Here is an 18,038-nt window from a genome sequence, read left to right as displayed (position 1 = left end):
CACTCGATCACTGTTCTTCCCCACTCCCCTACTCACCTGACCTTGCTCCTTGCGATGTTTTTTTGTTCCCCAAACTCAAAAGACCCTTGAAAGGAAGAAGATTTGAGACGATTCCCGAGATTAAGGCAAATGCAACGAAGGAGCTGGAGGACATTACAAAAGAAGCGTACCAGGACTGTTTCAACAAGTGGAAACACCGTTGGGATAAGTGTGTGCGTTGGGGAGGAGAGTACTTTGAAGGGATCCCAGACCTGTAACTTCTAAATAAAGTGCATTTTATGACGTCAGTCCGCGTATTTTTTGAACAGTCCTCGTACGACTGGATATTTCTGTTCTTCTTGGTAACCCTGCAGGTTCCACGTAAGTAAACTTTTTTACTCTTTTACGAATTACTTAAATCTTATGTAATTGCATGCTTATTGACACTATTAATTTTTTTTATTACATGCTTATGTAATTGACACTTGGCGGTAATTTAAATATCAACACATAACAATAAGTTTTTAATTAGGTTAAAGCAAATTAAGCGATGACCTCATTCGCTAAAATAAAGGTGCATATTAAAACGAAAATATTTTTAATAAATATAAAGTTATTTTGTACTTCTGGTTAAGTGTTAAGGTAACTTTGGTCATTAGGTTCATAAAACCAACATTACATGTAAACAATCAGGCATGTGTCTAAGCTTCTGAGAAATGTACAGTCAAAGGAAATCTTTGTGGCTAACGTTTGTACTTGTGAAACAGAAAAGCATGGAAGCTGTAAGTTTTTATGTTTGTGCATAGCACGTGTAATTGTTTAAATGTCTGTTAAAATTAACTTACTTTCCTTCCAACACTGATAGCATTAAAATATTAATATTCTTAGGTTTTCATATTTAAATAAAAATACATATCTAACTGAACTTTTGTATCATGCATTTATTCATATTTTTTTACTTTATGATATTCTGTATCCTAACACGATAAAAAAGACAATTTTTTTTTCAAACTAGATAGGATGGAAACTTTTAATCTAATTAAGAATGATGTAGCATTTGTAACAACAAATAAAAACTAGTTTATGATTTATTGTAAGAAAAAGAGCGATTTTTAGTGTTAATTATTAACAGTAACAAACGAAAGGATAAGAAGCCCATTCCCTTTTAGTCCTTCATATTTTGTTCCTGTAATCTGCCTTCAGTGATTCTATGTATAGGGATCAGGCTTTTATCCATTTTCTTTCAGCCCAGGCAACCTGCCAGACCCAGAATCGATTGATTTGATCTGAACTTGAATGAATTACATTCATGTTCACATCTACCCAACTTTTTCTTTTCGAGACAGGGACTGCTGCCTTTGCCTCCACCCAAAGACCATTTAGTGAGGCTTTTATCCATTTTCTACAAAGTTCCTAGAACTCTTCTGATTTCTCTCTCTCTCTGAACTGCCACGTTAGTTTAGTTTAGTTTCCATTTTCTTTAGTGTCTCACTCATTGTTTTTCTGGTCTGTCTTCAGTAGTCCTATATGTCTGTGGACTCAAACCGATAATAAAACGGTTTCGTAATGACAAGAAACCCACTTGCAGTTAAAATATACGAAAGTCGAAACGTTCTTCACCGCTTTATTTTGGTAAAAGTGTTATCACCATATCAGCCGTCCTGAAACTGGTTTTCGATACCCGTGATGGGCAGAGCATAAGCAAACAGTAGTCTTATCATGTAAAAGTAATATGTTGTGAAACATTTCAATACACATCCTGAAGAAAATGACGTTAGATAAGTAAATATTTATTTTTCTTACTGAATACATTCAAAGTAAACTTTTAGATTTTCTTTCATCCTTCCTTGAGGTTGATTATCTTTATAATTAAGCAGAAATCACAAACTCAGAGTTAAATGTTTTCAGAATCAAAATGTAAATAATAATACATGATATTGTTTATTCTCTAAGTGTTAGGATGTAAGTGTCTTTTCTAATCTAGCAATGTGTGAATTCAATTAAACACACTCTTCGTAAAGGATGTAATATTAAAAGTACGTTAGGCCTAACACAACCGTCTTACGACCAATATATTAAATTAAATTCATGTTTTGCTGGCTTAGAAAAAGCGTTCAAAATTAAACTGTCCTATATAGATAATATAATAAATATAAAAGTAGATAATTATGCTGTCCTTATAACTGACTTAGAATTAAATAATTAAAATCTCCAAAGTTGTTGAGATACAACGAGGTTAGTTAATCAGTAATGTCGAGAAACCCACTTGTTGAGAAATTTATATGCAAAAAACGGCTCGTTTAGGTTGAGAAAATATTTTGCATAGAAGAGCGAACAACGTTTCAACCTTCTTCGGTCATCGTGAGGTTCGCTCTGCTATGTAAAATATTTTCTCAACCCAAACAAGAGGTTAGTTAATCATATTTCTTGATTAAATTATCTACAACGTTGTTTAAAAACATTTATATAAATTATTTCACGAATAAATAATCTTTTCAAAGTGTATCTTTATTGAAAGGTTTAAAGTAATTCGTGTTTACTTTAAAATCTAATAAAAAAACACCTTAAGTGGGAAAAAAAGGTGTGGCTAAAAATGGATTGAGCGTGCGAATTAAAGATATCAAATCAAATTTGGAGGCCAAACTTGTATCTACATTTATGCCATTGGTAATAATTTTACAGCTTATATTCATTCATTAGTCAGTTTGGCCGCGTGTTATATTTTATGTATTTTGTTTTACTCACCATCACGCCCAAAGCTGAACGAAAATCGCAGAATGGCTGACTAATGAATGTATATTGGCTGTAAAATTTGTACTAATGTTTATTACAAGTTAATCCGCCATTGGTGACTCATTAGTTACTGACTGTAACATGCACTTGCATGGGACTTGTGGGACAGTTTAGTGTCAACTTGAATTTTTGGTCAGTTAACTATTTATTGCACAATAAAAAACTTCTAGATAATTATTTGCTATGCTATTATGCATAAACCTACTTAACTGTTCATCTGATAGTTTTTGTATGTAGACCATAATAGGGCACATTATTAGAGATGGAGCAATGGTAAATTAAAATATTAAAACTAATATAAATAGTTAGTGTTTTTCCCACTGTATACAGAAAACTTGCATACTGTCCTTATACTAATTTATGTAAGTGTTCAAGAAATGTAACACTTTCCTTTACCTCAGAGCAAAATATAACCCTGGAATTAATAAAGTTGATAACCATAAACCAAAACTTGTTCTTGTTAATAAAGTACCAAAACAGATGTGGGGAAACTTAGTAAGGGGCTTATAAATAATAGAAAAGCATTAGTATCAAAGTTGAATGTAGCTACCAAATGCTGGGTTTCACAACTTTACAGTGTGATGAAGTTTGCAAGGAAGGGAGTTTAAAAGAAGGAAAATCTCAGATTTCAGACAATATATTTATGATTTTGTAAACTTCATAAAACTGAGAATCTTAGGAATCTATAGATTTATTACTCAGTTTTATACACTGAATAACTGTATTCACATATGCTGAAAACACTGCACAACAAAGTTTTTGCTTCTTGAACACTATTGGGTGTTCCTTATAGATTTTTGGCTGCTGATCACGTACTGTTTCATCAAAATCTTCAGTTTCACCAAGACATTGCTACAATGGGAAAACGATATCAGGGCAAGTGGAATCTGTCAATGCTTGCTGACTACTGTTGAATACTGCAACGTGATGCACCAGACATTGAATACAAACGAAAATCAGGAGCAAACCACTTTTAATTATGTTGAACTTAATAGCATATTACAAACATAAATGCAGTTAAATACGTTATTGCCGGTAAACTGTCTATTTCTTAGAGTTCCTACGTGATGTAGCAAAACCAAAACTATATTTGTACATACCCACCAGGTACCTGCCACAATCAGCAAAAACTTTTCAAAAAGTTGTGCAGTGAAATATAATAGTCTATACCTAACTGTATTCACATATGCTGAAAATTTAATAGTCTCTACCATTTTGATAGTTATTACAATGGAATAAAAATTAAATTATGGGTAAAAGTTTCAGTTTTTTGCTTACTCTTATCTGAAACAAATGGTTGTAAAAGATCAAAAGAACTTTTAATATCTCATCATATAAGATATTTTGGAGGAAAATTTGAGGGGATATATTAAGTTTTTCAAAGCTTAATGTTATTTACCTCTTTCAGTTAACAGTTATTCTATTATTTTGACAGGTGGCTTTTTCTCAAGTCCGTTATCTGATTTTAGAGGAAGCTGACAGAATGTTAGACATGGGTTTTGTGCCTGCTGTGATAAAAATGGTGGACGATCCTTCCATGACAGTAAAATCGAAGCATCAGACTCTCATGTTTAGTACTACATTCCCTGAAGAAATACAGCGACTAGCAGCAGAGTTTCTTAAGCCAGATTATTTATTTTTAGCAGTTGGTGTTGTTGGCTCTGCTAATATGGATGTCAAACAGAATTTCTACCAAGTCCAGCAATATGAAAAGAGGCAGAAACTCATAGAAATATTAAACAATTCAGGTATTACGAAAGGCTTGTTATTACTCAAATTGCTTTGAATTAGTTTTTTAATATTGGAAATTATTGCAGTTTGCTACAAATGCAACAAAGAGGGACATGAGTAGAGATTGTCCAAAAAAGTAGTGTATCAAGACTGAATGAAGAAAAAGGTAAATTGGTTTATATAATGTTTTGAGAATTAGCATTTTTCTAAAATAGAGGGATAAGTCAATGGAAAGTTGCCCATGGTACATACAAATGAGTGTTACTGTGACAGATTTTGTTGGAGTTGGTAATTCTCTCTTGAAATCAAATGATTGCTTGTGCTTACTGTTTAACAATGTAAAACAAAAAGTGAAAAGGAATTTAAATATAAACATTTAAATTTAAATGTTTGCCTCTGTATCTATTGGAAAAATGCTTGGTTCAAAGGGAAAATTGGCCAAAGGTTACAGGTATTAAATAATATTCATGTGAGAGAACCAGAATAAAATATAGATTTCCACATGTTAACTTTAACTTCTTGCACACAGATAAATGGATGAAGCTGTGATGTAAGACAGCTAACAGAAGATTAACAACAAGCAACAGATAAAATGTTTCTACTGTTGATTTTAGACTTTTTGATAAATTCTCCTAGGTGTTTATTGGTATGCTGAAAAACAGAATGCTCAGAGAGACCTATTTATACAGACAAACCAAAATCTAGATGAAGTTCCAACATAAGTTATTAGACCAGGTTACCAAAAGATTGGCATTCATATGGACAATATGGCTTTGGAGATGATGAAATTTGTGTGTTACCAGGCTTGAGCTGATTCTCACCTAAAAATCTTGTTTGGAGGAACTGTAATGGAGCATAACAACATGATGATAGCCCTTCTTCACTTGGAGGATGATGCATCCTCCATGCTCAGTATCTACTTTCAAGCACTTGTACTCAAAATTACTACATTATTTTCCTCTGAACCAAACAGTTAACTCTTCAGTTTTGTTGTATTGTGATGTACATTTAGTTGAAATATCTTTCGGTATGATTGCTTATGTGTTTTTACAACTTACTCTCTATATCTCTTCTGTAATCTAGATGAACTTTTGTGGGTACAAGTTTAAATTTTAAACACGTTAGTTTTGTGTTTCAACAGCTGAAATTATTTTGAAATGGTTAAATACCTACCCCCTCCACTTTCTCTGTCTCGGTATATGTTTTACCCTGGAGGGTCAGGTTCTACTTGACCACTTCGTCCTCCCTGTATTTATATTGGTCTTACAGTAATATAATTTGGACTGAAAATTATTTTGGTCATTTTCAGGGCTATGTCCATGTATTTTGGTACATTTATAGTTGTTATTTTGCCATAACAGCATAATGTCAAGTTTGTTGGTGGCACTTTATTTATTTTTTATTGTTATTATTTTTTATTAATTTATGTTATTTTTACTTATTTATTTTCATTTTTATGTTTAAAATATAAATTGACTGGGGAGAGATGTTTAGGACTAGCTTCATCACGTATGAGGTACCTATGTAGTTTGCATAGTAATTCATTTTTCATCCAGTTCTTATCAAAGTACGTTATTGTACTATGTTGGAGTCTATCTGGTATGGTTGGTGTGTTTGAGTATTTATGTATGAATTTTGATGATGTTGTTCTTGGAACTCTATCTCTATGCTGTTGTAAGGAGTGTGTTTTGGATTGTTTGTAGTTTGGTTTTAATTATTTTATTGCTTACAGTTATCCATGCTGGAGCTGCATAATCTATTACTGGTCTAATATATGTTTTATAGATTTTTAGTATGTTATCTGTAGATGCTCCACTGTTTTTACCAGTTAGACTTCCAGCATAGTTAGTTCTTCACCAGACTTTATTCTTAATTTCGTTAACATGATTGATCCAAGTTAATTTAGAATCGTAGGTTAGACCTAAAAATTTTGCCGTTGAGGCAGTCTGAAGTAGTGTGCCATTCATATATAATTCTGGCAGTTGTTTTTTGTTTTGTCAATTTCGTAAAGACTACGAGTTGTGTTTTTGCTGTGTTCATTTTTATTTTTGACAGTATTCGCTTATTCTATTTAGTTGCGGTTGTATGTTAGTGGCTGCTACTATTGGTATTATAGCACTTTTCCAGACTGCCACGTCATCTGCGAACTGTGAAGAGAATCCATGATTTGGATCCTTCAATGGTGAATTAAACGTTTACATACATAATGAAGAGTATAAGGCTAACTAACCCTCCCTGAGGGACATCAGCCTATGGAGTAAAGTACACAGAAAAGGTATCCTCAACATTCATTCTTCACTTTCTATTTTCCAAAACGTTGGACAGCCAGCGAATAATTCCACGCGGTAGTCCCATTTCAATCATTTGGAACCTTAAACCATCATGCCATACACTGTCAAATGCTTTCTCGATATCAAGGAAGCAAGCAACAGTACATTCGATATTGTTGAAGCTGTTTATTATAGTTTCACTTAATCTAATTAAATGAGCTGTTGTTTGTCTAAATTTCCTAAATCAATTTTGTTCTTTTGGTAATTTTGATGTTATCTCCAAAAATGTGGAGAGTCAATTACTGATTATTCTTTCGAGAATTTTGCCAATACAGGTTAAAGGAAAAAATGTGTTGGTGAAACATACTGGCCTACTTTTTACAAATTAATATAAACCAAACATAATTATGTGAATCACACATACTTACATTACAATTTTCAATGCCTTTGCTTTACGCCGCATCTTTAGTTGCTTCCTGATAGCACGAGCCATCTTAACCTAATGTCTGGAACAGAGTAAACTTAAAACTCAATAAATCACTAAATTAAAAACATACAAGTTTAATAAAAGTTTTGGTTTTCAAAACGTAAAAATGTGGGTAAATAGATAACTAAGAGTACTTACGTTTAAATCCTACTCTCAAAAACGGTTAGAAACGTTCTATTTTGCTAAGCAACCGAATAACAATATCTCAGAATAGAACGATGCTATAAGACTTATAGTATAAGTGTTGTAACCAATCAAATTTAGCTAGGAACAAGCGACACTTTACAAAAACGAAAAGAAAAATGAATATACTTTCTAAAATTAACAAATGTTTAAGTAATCCCCTTTTTAACACATTTTTCATAATTCTTGCAACCACTTTATTTTTATTAATTTTGCCAAAATTAATTCAAATAAGGAGTTACATTACATGCAGTAAAACCTACATGACAAGTTTGTTGTTGTTTTTTTTTTAAATAAGCACAAAGCTACACAATGGGCTATCTGTGCTCAGCCCACCACGGCTATCGAAATCTGGTTTTTAGCGTTGTAAGTCCACAGACATTCCGCTGAGCCACTGGGTAGCAAATGACAAGTAATTAGAAACATGAATCAGTAATGGCATGTTTAATTATATTTAGGCCCGGCATGGCCAAGCGAGTTAAGGCATGCTACTCGTAATCTGAGGGTCGCGGGTTCTCATCCCCGTCGCACCAAACATGCTCGCCCTTTCAGCTGTGGGAGCGTTATAATGTGACGGTGAATTCCCCTATTCATTGGTAAAAGAGTAGCCCAAGAATTGGCAGTGGGTGGTGATGACTAGCTGTCTTCTCTCTACTTTTACACTGCTAAATTAGGGTCGGCTAGCACAGATAGTCCTCGAGTAGCTTTGTGCGAAATTCAAAACAAACAAACAATTATTTTTATGAGTTTTAACTACTTACGCCTAAATTCAGTGATGAATTAGTACCCAGTTTATGTTTTGATTTGCTGCTTTCTTGTTTTCTTAAAAATACAGGCCATCAGTGTGCGTATGTGTTTTCTTACAGTAAAGCCACATCGGGCTATCTGCTGAGTTCATCGAGGGGAATCGAACCCATGATTTTAACGTTGTAAATCCGTAGACTTACCGCTGTACCAGTGGGAGACATTGGTGATGCTGAAAAGATAAAAGAAAATTAATTACCTAAACCTCATGTTCTATGCCTTTAGGGGCGGTTTGTTTGTTTTTGAATTTCGCACAAAGCTACTTAATGGGTATCTGCGCTAGTCGTCCCTAATTTAGCAGTGTAAGACTAGAGGGAAGGCAGCTAGTCATCACCGCCAAGTTTTTAGCTACTCTTTTACTAACGGATAGTTGGATTGACCGTCATAATATATCGCCCCACGACTGAAAGGGCAAGCATGTTTGGTGCGACGGGGAAGCGAACCCACGACCTTCAGATTACGAGTCGCATGCGTTAACCCACCTGCCCGTGCCGGGCCCTATAGGGGCGGAATGTATGTTGTTTACTTGATTTAAATTTTATTTTGTAGACTGTATTACTCATCATTAATTTAGGTGTTTGAACAGGTTGTTTTAAATGTTTCACTTGTGAATTTCTTTCACGAAACGCGAATTTCAGTGAAGCTAGAAAAAAAATTGATGAAAAGGTCTACTTTATTCTTTGTTTTATTACTCTAACAACATACCAGTTTCTATCATTAACGTGTCAGTACTAAACGTTTAGTCAAACTTCACAATCGGTTAATCCTATTTTATTTTATTTGTCCACACCCTCTAACATACAATAATAATAAAAGGTGTGATTTTAACTTGATATAAGTTAAGTTCGAAGCTACAGAATGGGCTATCTACGCACTGCCCACCACGAGTTTCTAGCGTTGTAAGTCCGCAGACATTCTGTTGTGCCACCAGGAGGGCTTAAATGTGCGTGCTAGCTAATTTCATAATTTCCGAAATATCCAGTGATTTCAATACACCCCTTCTGAATGTCGGCATTTGCACATTAGAAAAAAAACAACTTATTTTTCTTGTCTAAAAATAATTTTCCACGCATTTTTCTTAAGATAATTTGAACATTTCGTATTTGGTCAAAGAATTATTGATGTTTATTAAATAACATTAAAATATTATAGGTGTTTTGGTTGTGTTGTGCACCACTTGGAGGGTGAGATACTATTTCTTCTTCCATAACACTATGCAATCTGCATTATTTTTGTTTATAAAATATGCAAACATCCCACGCTGATTTTCAGTAAATCAAATAAATTGATAATTAAGTAATCAATATATGTGTTACTATCAAGATAAGGATTATTTTTCTTTGCTTGTTGATAAGCGCAAAGCTGCACAATTGGCAATCTGTTTTGTGCTCAACACAGGCGTCGAGGTCGCAACCCGTGTTTTCACGTTGCAAATCCACTGACTTACCATGCTCTCTGCCGGGTGGCTTTCTTCATATTAAAGGAACACAGTTGTTTTTTTAATCCCAAACTTTGTATATTAAAATGTATCATACACGCAACATAACTGGATTGTTTATATAAATATTTATTTACTTATCAGTTACATGTCGCCACAGCACTACGTACATATTTCCAGAGGTGAAATATTTATAAAGTCTTTAAGTCATTTTAAACTTATCATTTTGTAACCTAGATTATTTGAGTGTGTGAATAATGTTGTTCTCCTTCGCCAAATTTATGATTTTGACCAACTATTTAATGTTATAGATTTCTTTTATTTTCTTTGGGTTACTAGATGATGAATAAAGAAGAACTCAAAAAGCTCATAAAAATTGGAAACAATATTTTCTAGTACCTTAAACATTGTCATCTCCAAAATCTGGGCCCAGCATGGCCAGGTGGATAAGGCACTCGACTCTTAATCTGAGGAGTCGCGGGCTCGAATCCAGGTTATAATGTGACGGTCAATCCCACAATTTGTTGGTAAAAGAGTGGCCCAAGAGTTGGCGGTAATGACTAGTTATCTTCTCTCCAGTCTTACACTGCTAAATTAGGGACGGCTAGCGCAGATAGCTCTCGAGTATCTTTGCGCGCAATTCAAAACAATCAAAATCTGGTGTTGGCTATCGATGATGTTTTGCAGCTACAACTCTGAAGAAGAAAAGAAATATTTTGAAAGCCACATGAATGACATACATATCAACGTTCATATTATAACTGAAAACAAAGAAAATGAAACAATGATGATTTTAGATTAAATAAATAGAAAAACAACAAAGTCGCACGCCTTAACACGCTTGGCCATGCCGGGCCCCTCAAGAAATAAATAAAAATAGTTTGTATTCCACTGTGATATGAACAAATTAAAAAAAAAAAAGAAAGATGTAAAAAGGTCATTAGAACATCCAGAAATAGCAACATCTAAAAATAGCTCAAAATCATTAAAAATCACCAAAAAAGACAAACATTTTACAATTCTCTACTTTTATATTGACTCTAAATCTTAAATTTTGCCTCTACTTGAGGGTAGTAGTAATACAGAAGGTGTTTCTCCTTTACCTGGATGTAGAAAAAAAGAAATCTCTTCCATAACCCCCCCCCGCTAGTAGAGCAGTATGTCTACGGATTTGCAACGCTAAAATCAGGGGTTCGATTTCTCTCGGTGGGCTCAGTAGATCGCTCGATGTGGCTTTGCAATAATAAAACGCACACAACATGCATCTTTTCCCTACACTGCATTTCATGGTACAAAATCACTTCAGTTTGTAAAAAATTTAATTCAAATATTGTGAAAAATGTACAGAATTGTCAAAAAGATAATATAACAAAAAGAAAAACCACAAAAAATAATAAGTATTATAAAATAGTCATGAATCATTAAAGTTTTAACCCTCAAAATGAAAATAACAGTCATTGCTACAAAATGCTAACGTATGTTAACATGAAATTACAAGTTCAATGAAACGATTTTTCTGATTATTTCAACAGTTATTCTCTTATAAACATCCGTAAGATGGGTTGTGATGACTAGCTGCCTTTCTTCTAGTCTTACACTGCTAAATTAGGGACGGCTAGCACAGATTAGCTCGACTAGCTTTGTGCGAAATTCAAAAACAAGCAAACAAAACCTGGGTTTAGTTCACGAAGTTTCGATTGTAACGGCATTTCATTAACATATATTTATTTTAATATGAACGTTTGTTTTAGTTAAGTATATATTAATATTTGGAAAAGCACGCCACTTCTTGTGTTAAATATGTATTGTGAAATTCTCATCTGTTATATAAATTTGTAGAAGATTCTAGAGTAAAGAATCATCAATTGAAGATATGTGTATTTAAGTTCTAGTGACTGCCAGTATTGTTGCCAACTGAAATTTCTAGAACCTTGTCTAATGATTATAAAAGATAGTCATCAAACTCGCTGAGAAATAGCATATATTATTAGTTTGCAACAGTCAGTATACTATAAACCTCAGAATTGGTAACTGTGATAAACATTTTACATTTTGATAATGGCTGCTATGACACATAACCCGGAACCAGGACTGGAAAGGCCAACTTCAGGTGACTGACGGTGGTTCTTGAACTTACCTGTTGGTCTTCCTGGCGGGTTATGATCATTACCATTTTGCTAGAGAAAGTCGTTTTTACAACTTCTTTTACTCTGATTTCTCTCTTTATTGTAGACTAGATGTCAACATTGGTTTTATGCTATTTATGTTTTTCAATGCTGTTTTGTTTTACCTTCATTTCCTTTTATGAATTTTACTACATTTATTTTATTTTTACCTTTTTACCGGATGTTTGTCACAGATAACCTATTTGCTTTGTGCCATAAAACACTAAATCAACTAACCAACTTGCCTTTGTTACGACTCTCAAAGGCAGCACCATTTTAAACATGTTCTGTTCCAAGGTTTGTCCATGATGTTAGACATTGTTATTGTTGAGGGGGACAATGGGCAGATTAGGTGATACGTTAGTTTGCAAGACCGGTTTTTGTGGCAAAAATGACTGCTAACATGAGGTTTCTCATGCATATGTTACTTGGTTTGTTCAACAAACCAGGTTTGGAAATCCATGGCATGTATTTAAAAAATATAATATTGTAACTTGCTCTAAATTTTATCTTGGCACATACTGATGTTGTTAATAATAAAATATTTCAGGTATTCAAATGACAAGACTTTGCAAGTCTTGCATGTGTTATGAACCTGAGTGTATATAATGTTTTCTATTTATCATTGTTACAGTGAAAGTGTGGATATCTATTGATATATACATTTGCAGTCTAAATACTAGATTTAGGCTTAGATCTAAAATAACATTAGCATTTTTATGTGTAGCCTAGTAATAAAAACATTGCTGTTACAGCAACACTTCTTTAAATGGATATATTGGTATTTACAAATTCCATCACAAGTGTTAAGATCTGTTATTTAGGACAGTAAGATGTGCAGTTACTTAACTTTCAGAGTGGAACAAAACATTTAAAGATTTGTAACCAATAGTGGGGCACAGCACAGATAGCCCATTGTGCAACTATATACTTAATTACAAAGAAATAAACCTTTTGTTTTATATATATCAAGAATAAGATAAACACTAAAGTACAGCAAGAATCATGGTATTACTGGAATAATTCCTGTATTTGTTTTTTGTCTCCTGTGATACATATAACATTAAAGTTGGATATCTGAGCCATATAAAGCTTTGTTTGATATCATTGTAACAATGAAAATGTAGTTTGTTGTTGATTGTTTTTCACAGAATTTTTCAATCCAAAAGCTGGATTTGGCTGAGACAAAATGAATCAATACATTCCCATATGTGGCCTTAATTTGATTTTTACAAACACTACTCTCATTAGTCATTACTGGCAGGAACAATTTCTGTATTATAGATGCTTGTCCTTTTTTCTGCTCCCTCAGTGGGGCAGTGATACATCTACATACCTCATAATGCTAGAAACCAGGTTTTGATACCCACAGTGAGCAGAGCACAGATAGCCCATCATGTGGCTTTATGCTTAAATTTAAACATATCCTTTCTTCCTAAGTTATTTTGACTTAAACTTTAAATTTGGTAAAATAATGTACAGCATTAGATTCTGATGGGGACAGTGGAGATGAGTTATTTGAAACCAAAAGCATGTAAACAAAATTCAGCAGTACTGAAATAAATTTTGTATGTCTTACCTCTGGTAGATGTGACGTAATACTTCAGTATTAGGTTGTGCTGTTGACTGGACAGCTGCACATATATCGTAAAGTTGCATTTTATACAATATTTAAACATCTATTGCATATGATCACAAAACTTCATTCAGATTTAATGTGAAATAAACTTTTGTTTTTACAAGACAAATCATAGCTGGTTAATTTAGAAATGTGTAACTAGAGGTCTTACAAACCTAATTGGATATGTTGTTTCAAATACTTTACTAGGTTTATGTGATTGTCAGATTGATTCATGTGGTAAAATGACAAGTAAGTGATTTGATTTTTGTTTACAAAGCCTATTTCATACTGAAAGTTGTCCAGGATGGCTCAATATGCATCTAAAATATGTACAACCCCATAGCTTTGGGGAAGAGGGCTAGGTGGCTTTTAAAACTCCAGCTAATATATATATTTCAGTGAAATGTTCACTGAAAACTCACCCATGTTTATCCTCGGTTTATTTTTCCAAAACTGTTCTCTTATAAGCTTTTGTGTGTACATGGAAACTACATGGTACAATTTATAAAATGTAAATCATACTAAACATACCGTACTAGCCCAAACATAAGTTGTTGTTTTTGCTGAAAGCATATAAGAACTAAACTTTCCTTAATTGTTGTCTGCTGTCTGAGGCACCTTTTGAGCACATGATCAATGGGCTCTTGTTAGGTCTTTAACGTTATTTTTCATGTTAAAACATGCTCATGTTACTGTTGGTCTCAGTTGCAGAGAAATGCATTACATTGTTTGTGATGTCTATGTTTAAGATTGTATTGATTAAAATTGATCATGGAGGAAGCATCCATTAGGTTTGTGATATCCATAGTTTGTGGTTTCCATGTATTTGTAGGTGTGAAAGAAGTTTTCATAATTAACTATAGTTCAACTTAAATATAGTTATCAATAGATCTTTTTAAAATCCAGGTTTAGTCACAGGTGGTGTATCCAAGTCACTAACTGAAAGTGATCTGATTGTTTTATATGCTACTGAAAATGTTCAACATTTTAAATTAGAAGTCTCATTAGTTATTGTATCCACTATATTTTGTTTGATAAGAAACATTTCAGTGTTTGTTCCTTTCAATTTTTCAGGGAATATTTTGGACTTAAGATAGTCCTGTACTTTGCTTGACTTGGATTTTACACCTGTATGTTGATTCCAGCTTCAGTAGTAGGAGTGTTGTGTTTTCTGTATGGGTGCTTCACCTTGTTGGGTGATGCTCACAGGTATGAATAAGGGGGAGAAAATGATAGTTATCAATGTCTACTAGTGTTACTGTCATGAATGCCACCTAGTTGATGTATGTAGCATTTGTTAAAGAATATTGTACATTAATGCGTGATCCACCTAAGATTATTACACATGTTACCCTTATCAATGATGGAGTTATTTCTCCCCACTGGGAGCGCAAACATGAATATTTTCCTCACAGTAACTAAACTAACAATATCTTTACAGCTGACTCGCCACATCTCACTCTTGACTAAAATTGAGCAACTCATTTGAAAGTTAGGTCTACCTGTATTGTGGTGTAGTATCGTTCATATATCAGTGGAACTAACGATCCATCTCTCTGATAGTTTCTCGTAAAGACAGAGGAGCTGTAGAGTAACCCTATTAATAAAAGTGATGAAAAACTGCCAAGATATTCACTGAAATTAATAAAGATGGCATTCTTACTTATAAAAACAATTTGAATATTATGCCATTAGGTATCAGCCATAATTTTCTATGGTTTACCTTATATTTGTAAAGAAGGAGTTTCATTACGACCTATTGTTTTCTACAATGGAGCTTTCAGCCATACTTTACTGGGCTTTAGTTGAATTTTTAAAATGTTCACTATCATTGAATTTATATAAATAAATGTCAGTATGTGTCTGTTTCTCATATGTCTCCACGTTTCTTGCTCAATTAACACCAAAGCTAACACGGTGATATAGCTCTGTTTGTTATTCGTCTACAAACCATTAACTAGATAATCAGACCAACTCTTGCAATTTCATCTTTCACAAATGCTAATAGTTATACACTACATTATTTATACCCAATAGAAAATTAAAGTTTCAATCTGTCAAGCGATCTGGTTTGTTGTTTTCTTTATGCAGTTTTGTCTATTTTATCATTTGGTTTCAAATTTTTTTGATGGAAATTACTGATTACACAGTAATCACACAGGTGAGCTTAGCTGATTTCCTTAACGTATATTATCACATTTATAGAACAGTGTTTTCTGTGTATTATTATTCTCTGTTCTTAGTTGTACTATTTAATTACATAAAACATTATTAATTGTAATAATTTCGTAAATAGAAAAGTGAGCTTAAGTTTCATGACAGTTGACAGCAAAAAAGAGAAGACCCAGGAGAATATTATATTCTTTGTTTTTCATGAGTATGTTTTATTTATTATTTATATCACTGAGTAAAATGTACAAAATGTAACTTATGAGATAAGGTAAAGTAATTCTTTTTAATATGGTATGCTTTTGAGCAGCCCATGGGTTATTTAATTTTTGGGTTTTGGTTTCAGTTTCGGATCTCTTGTAAAAACAATCTTGTGAGGGATGTCAACATATTTAACTTGATTATTATTTTTAGTTTCATGTACAATAAGATTATGTTCGCTTTGGCAACATTTTAATTGACACATGAGTGTTGATTTCGGAGCTCTCCCAGTAATAAATTTGTTTCGGTTTCAGCATTTTCAATAACAATAAAAACGTGTCTCTGGTGATGTTCTGGTTTACTGCCAAGTCTTACAGTGATACTTTTATCAGCATTGTAGACAAGTCTAGTAGAGGGAGGCCTGATGTTGCTTGACATATCCCTCTGGATACATTCATCGTCTTTTATTTCTTTTGAAGCTGGTGTTTCTGCCTGAAGATTTCATTATAATTAGTGATTAATCATCAATCGAAAAAAATGTTTTAATAACAATAATAAGTTAATAAACATTTTAAAAATATATAATTTATTCTTTATGTAGCAGTCGTTTTACTATAATATGAGTAAAACCAAATAAATGTTTGTATGAAAATTGTAAGTTATGAAATTGGTTTCAGGTGTCTGATAAACGTTTTCTCAAAACTACGAAATATATCTCAAGTATTGTCCCAAATAGTGAGAAAGGTAATATAGAGCAGATAATAGCTTTAAATAATGTTTTACATTTATATTGTTTGTTCACAAATATTAACTTGCTAAAACAAGATAAAACTACTGTTATAAATAAATGTCAATTGTTCTCCTCATTTCATTGTTATATAAATTAAGCATGAAAAGTTATGTAATCTGATCTACAAATGACTATAAAGAGGAAGAGTTTTCAAACTGTCTTATCATAGTTGTAACACTGTAGTAAATCACGGAGTTTATAGTTCTTTAAAATATTCAATAATCTTAGTAAAGTCCAAAAGAAGACAGCTGGATATTTCACTAAATGTCTGTCAGACCAATGAAAGTTGACTGACTATAAAACAAACACTGATGCAAAATGTCTCAAAGTGTTATTAACAAGATATGGTGGAATCACGTGTAACAAAATGGTACAAATACACTGTTACTGGACTGAAAAGAATAAAGTCCACATTTAAGTAAGTTACCGTTATCTAACGATTCGCTACAATTATGGGATAACTGTTAAAAACAGAATCAGATGTTCGTAGCTGCAACCGAACGTCATTTCAGTGTATGTACGGTTAAAAACACAAGAGGTTTGGTAATACTACTGAGACAAGGTATATTTTAGTTATAGTAAGACACAAAATAACTCACTTTAATATCAGTAGTGGAAATATGTGTGATAATGAAAAATCACGAATGGACACTCTGACCTTTATGTTTTCCAGATGTCATTAAGACGATACATAATATGCTGTCATATATGTTAACGTTTGGTTCTGACTTCAGCTGAATGGATGATAATTGTCTTCCCACGTGTAATAATATTGAAGAAGAGATGATTGATCAGCTTAACTAGGGTACAGAATTATCAGACCTCAATAGTATCGAACATGTATCGGTCTCTTTTGGAAGAATTACATGTATTTAAATGACTGAACATTAAGGATTCTCTGAATGCATCTTTTTCAGTAGTTGTGGATGCCTCAGGATCTTAACAACACTGATTGTAAGCATGCAACATCGATATGATATTGGTCACACAGTTTGACACAGTATACATTACATTAAAGTGAAATGTTTTAACTCTAAAAATGTGAATTCATTTCTACTAAATATTAATCGTAAACGTAAAGATAAATGAAGAAATTAATTGAATTTTGAACCAGATACAGATAATAAGATGTCAGATATTCACAGAAATTAAATATGAGAATGGTTGTAATTATTTTATAACAGTAATTTTGTATTAGCATTAATAATGTACTATTAATTCCATTATATTTCAGTTGCTCAGTGCAATATATATATATATGTAGGTATAAATAAACTTGTATGAAGTGAAAGTTTAATATTAAGAGCAGATCCTTGTTATTAATGGTTATATACTGATGCTGTATAATACTGAGTACTATAAAGAAAAAGAATTTTAAATCTACAAACCGTTGTCAGTAAATCAGAG

General features: G+C 32.9%; 2 protein-coding genes across 4 annotated transcripts in view; both read left to right on the top strand.

Moving 5' to 3' along the window:
- Nucleotides 1-18,038, top strand: part of LOC143223814 (dynein axonemal heavy chain 6-like) — a 753,870-nt gene that overhangs the window by 537,646 nt on the left and 198,186 nt on the right. The window lies entirely within an intron of this gene.
- On the top strand, nt 413-16,493 carry LOC143223806 (putative ATP-dependent RNA helicase DDX4). 2 transcript variants are annotated; one of them, XM_076452262.1, is made up of 3 exons: nt 413-761; nt 4,208-4,520; nt 5,140-8,629. In XM_076452262.1, the coding sequence occupies exons 1-3, from the start codon at nt 696-698 to the stop codon at nt 5,223-5,225; spliced, it is 465 nt and encodes a 154-aa protein (XP_076308377.1). In that variant the 5' UTR covers nt 413-695; the 3' UTR covers nt 5,226-8,629. The 2 variants fall into 2 exon arrangements, with proteins under 2 accessions (XP_076308377.1, XP_076308379.1); XM_076452264.1 differs by lacking the exon at nt 5,140-8,629 and adding an exon at nt 16,156-16,493 and having other exon boundaries at nt 419-761.

Source organism: Tachypleus tridentatus, chromosome 8 (genome assembly GCF_004210375.1).
Source record: "Tachypleus tridentatus isolate NWPU-2018 chromosome 8, ASM421037v1, whole genome shotgun sequence".
Lineage (NCBI taxonomy): Eukaryota > Metazoa > Arthropoda > Merostomata > Xiphosura > Limulidae > Tachypleus > Tachypleus tridentatus.
This window is presented reverse-complemented; position numbering and strand designations above follow the sequence as displayed.

Bases quoted from the DNA above. Each gene is read 5' to 3' on its own strand.
- LOC143223806 (XM_076452262.1), top strand. From the start codon at position 696: ATGTACAGTCAAAGGAAATCTTTGTGGCTAACGTTTGTACTTGTGAAA. The intron at 762-4,207 runs GTAAGTTTTTAT...TTATTTTGACAG, and splicing joins AACAGAAAAGCATGGAAGCT to GTGGCTTTTTCTCAAGTCCG. The intron at 4,521-5,139 runs GTATTACGAAAG...AAATTCTCCTAG, and splicing joins AGAAATATTAAACAATTCAG to GTGTTTATTGGTATGCTGAA.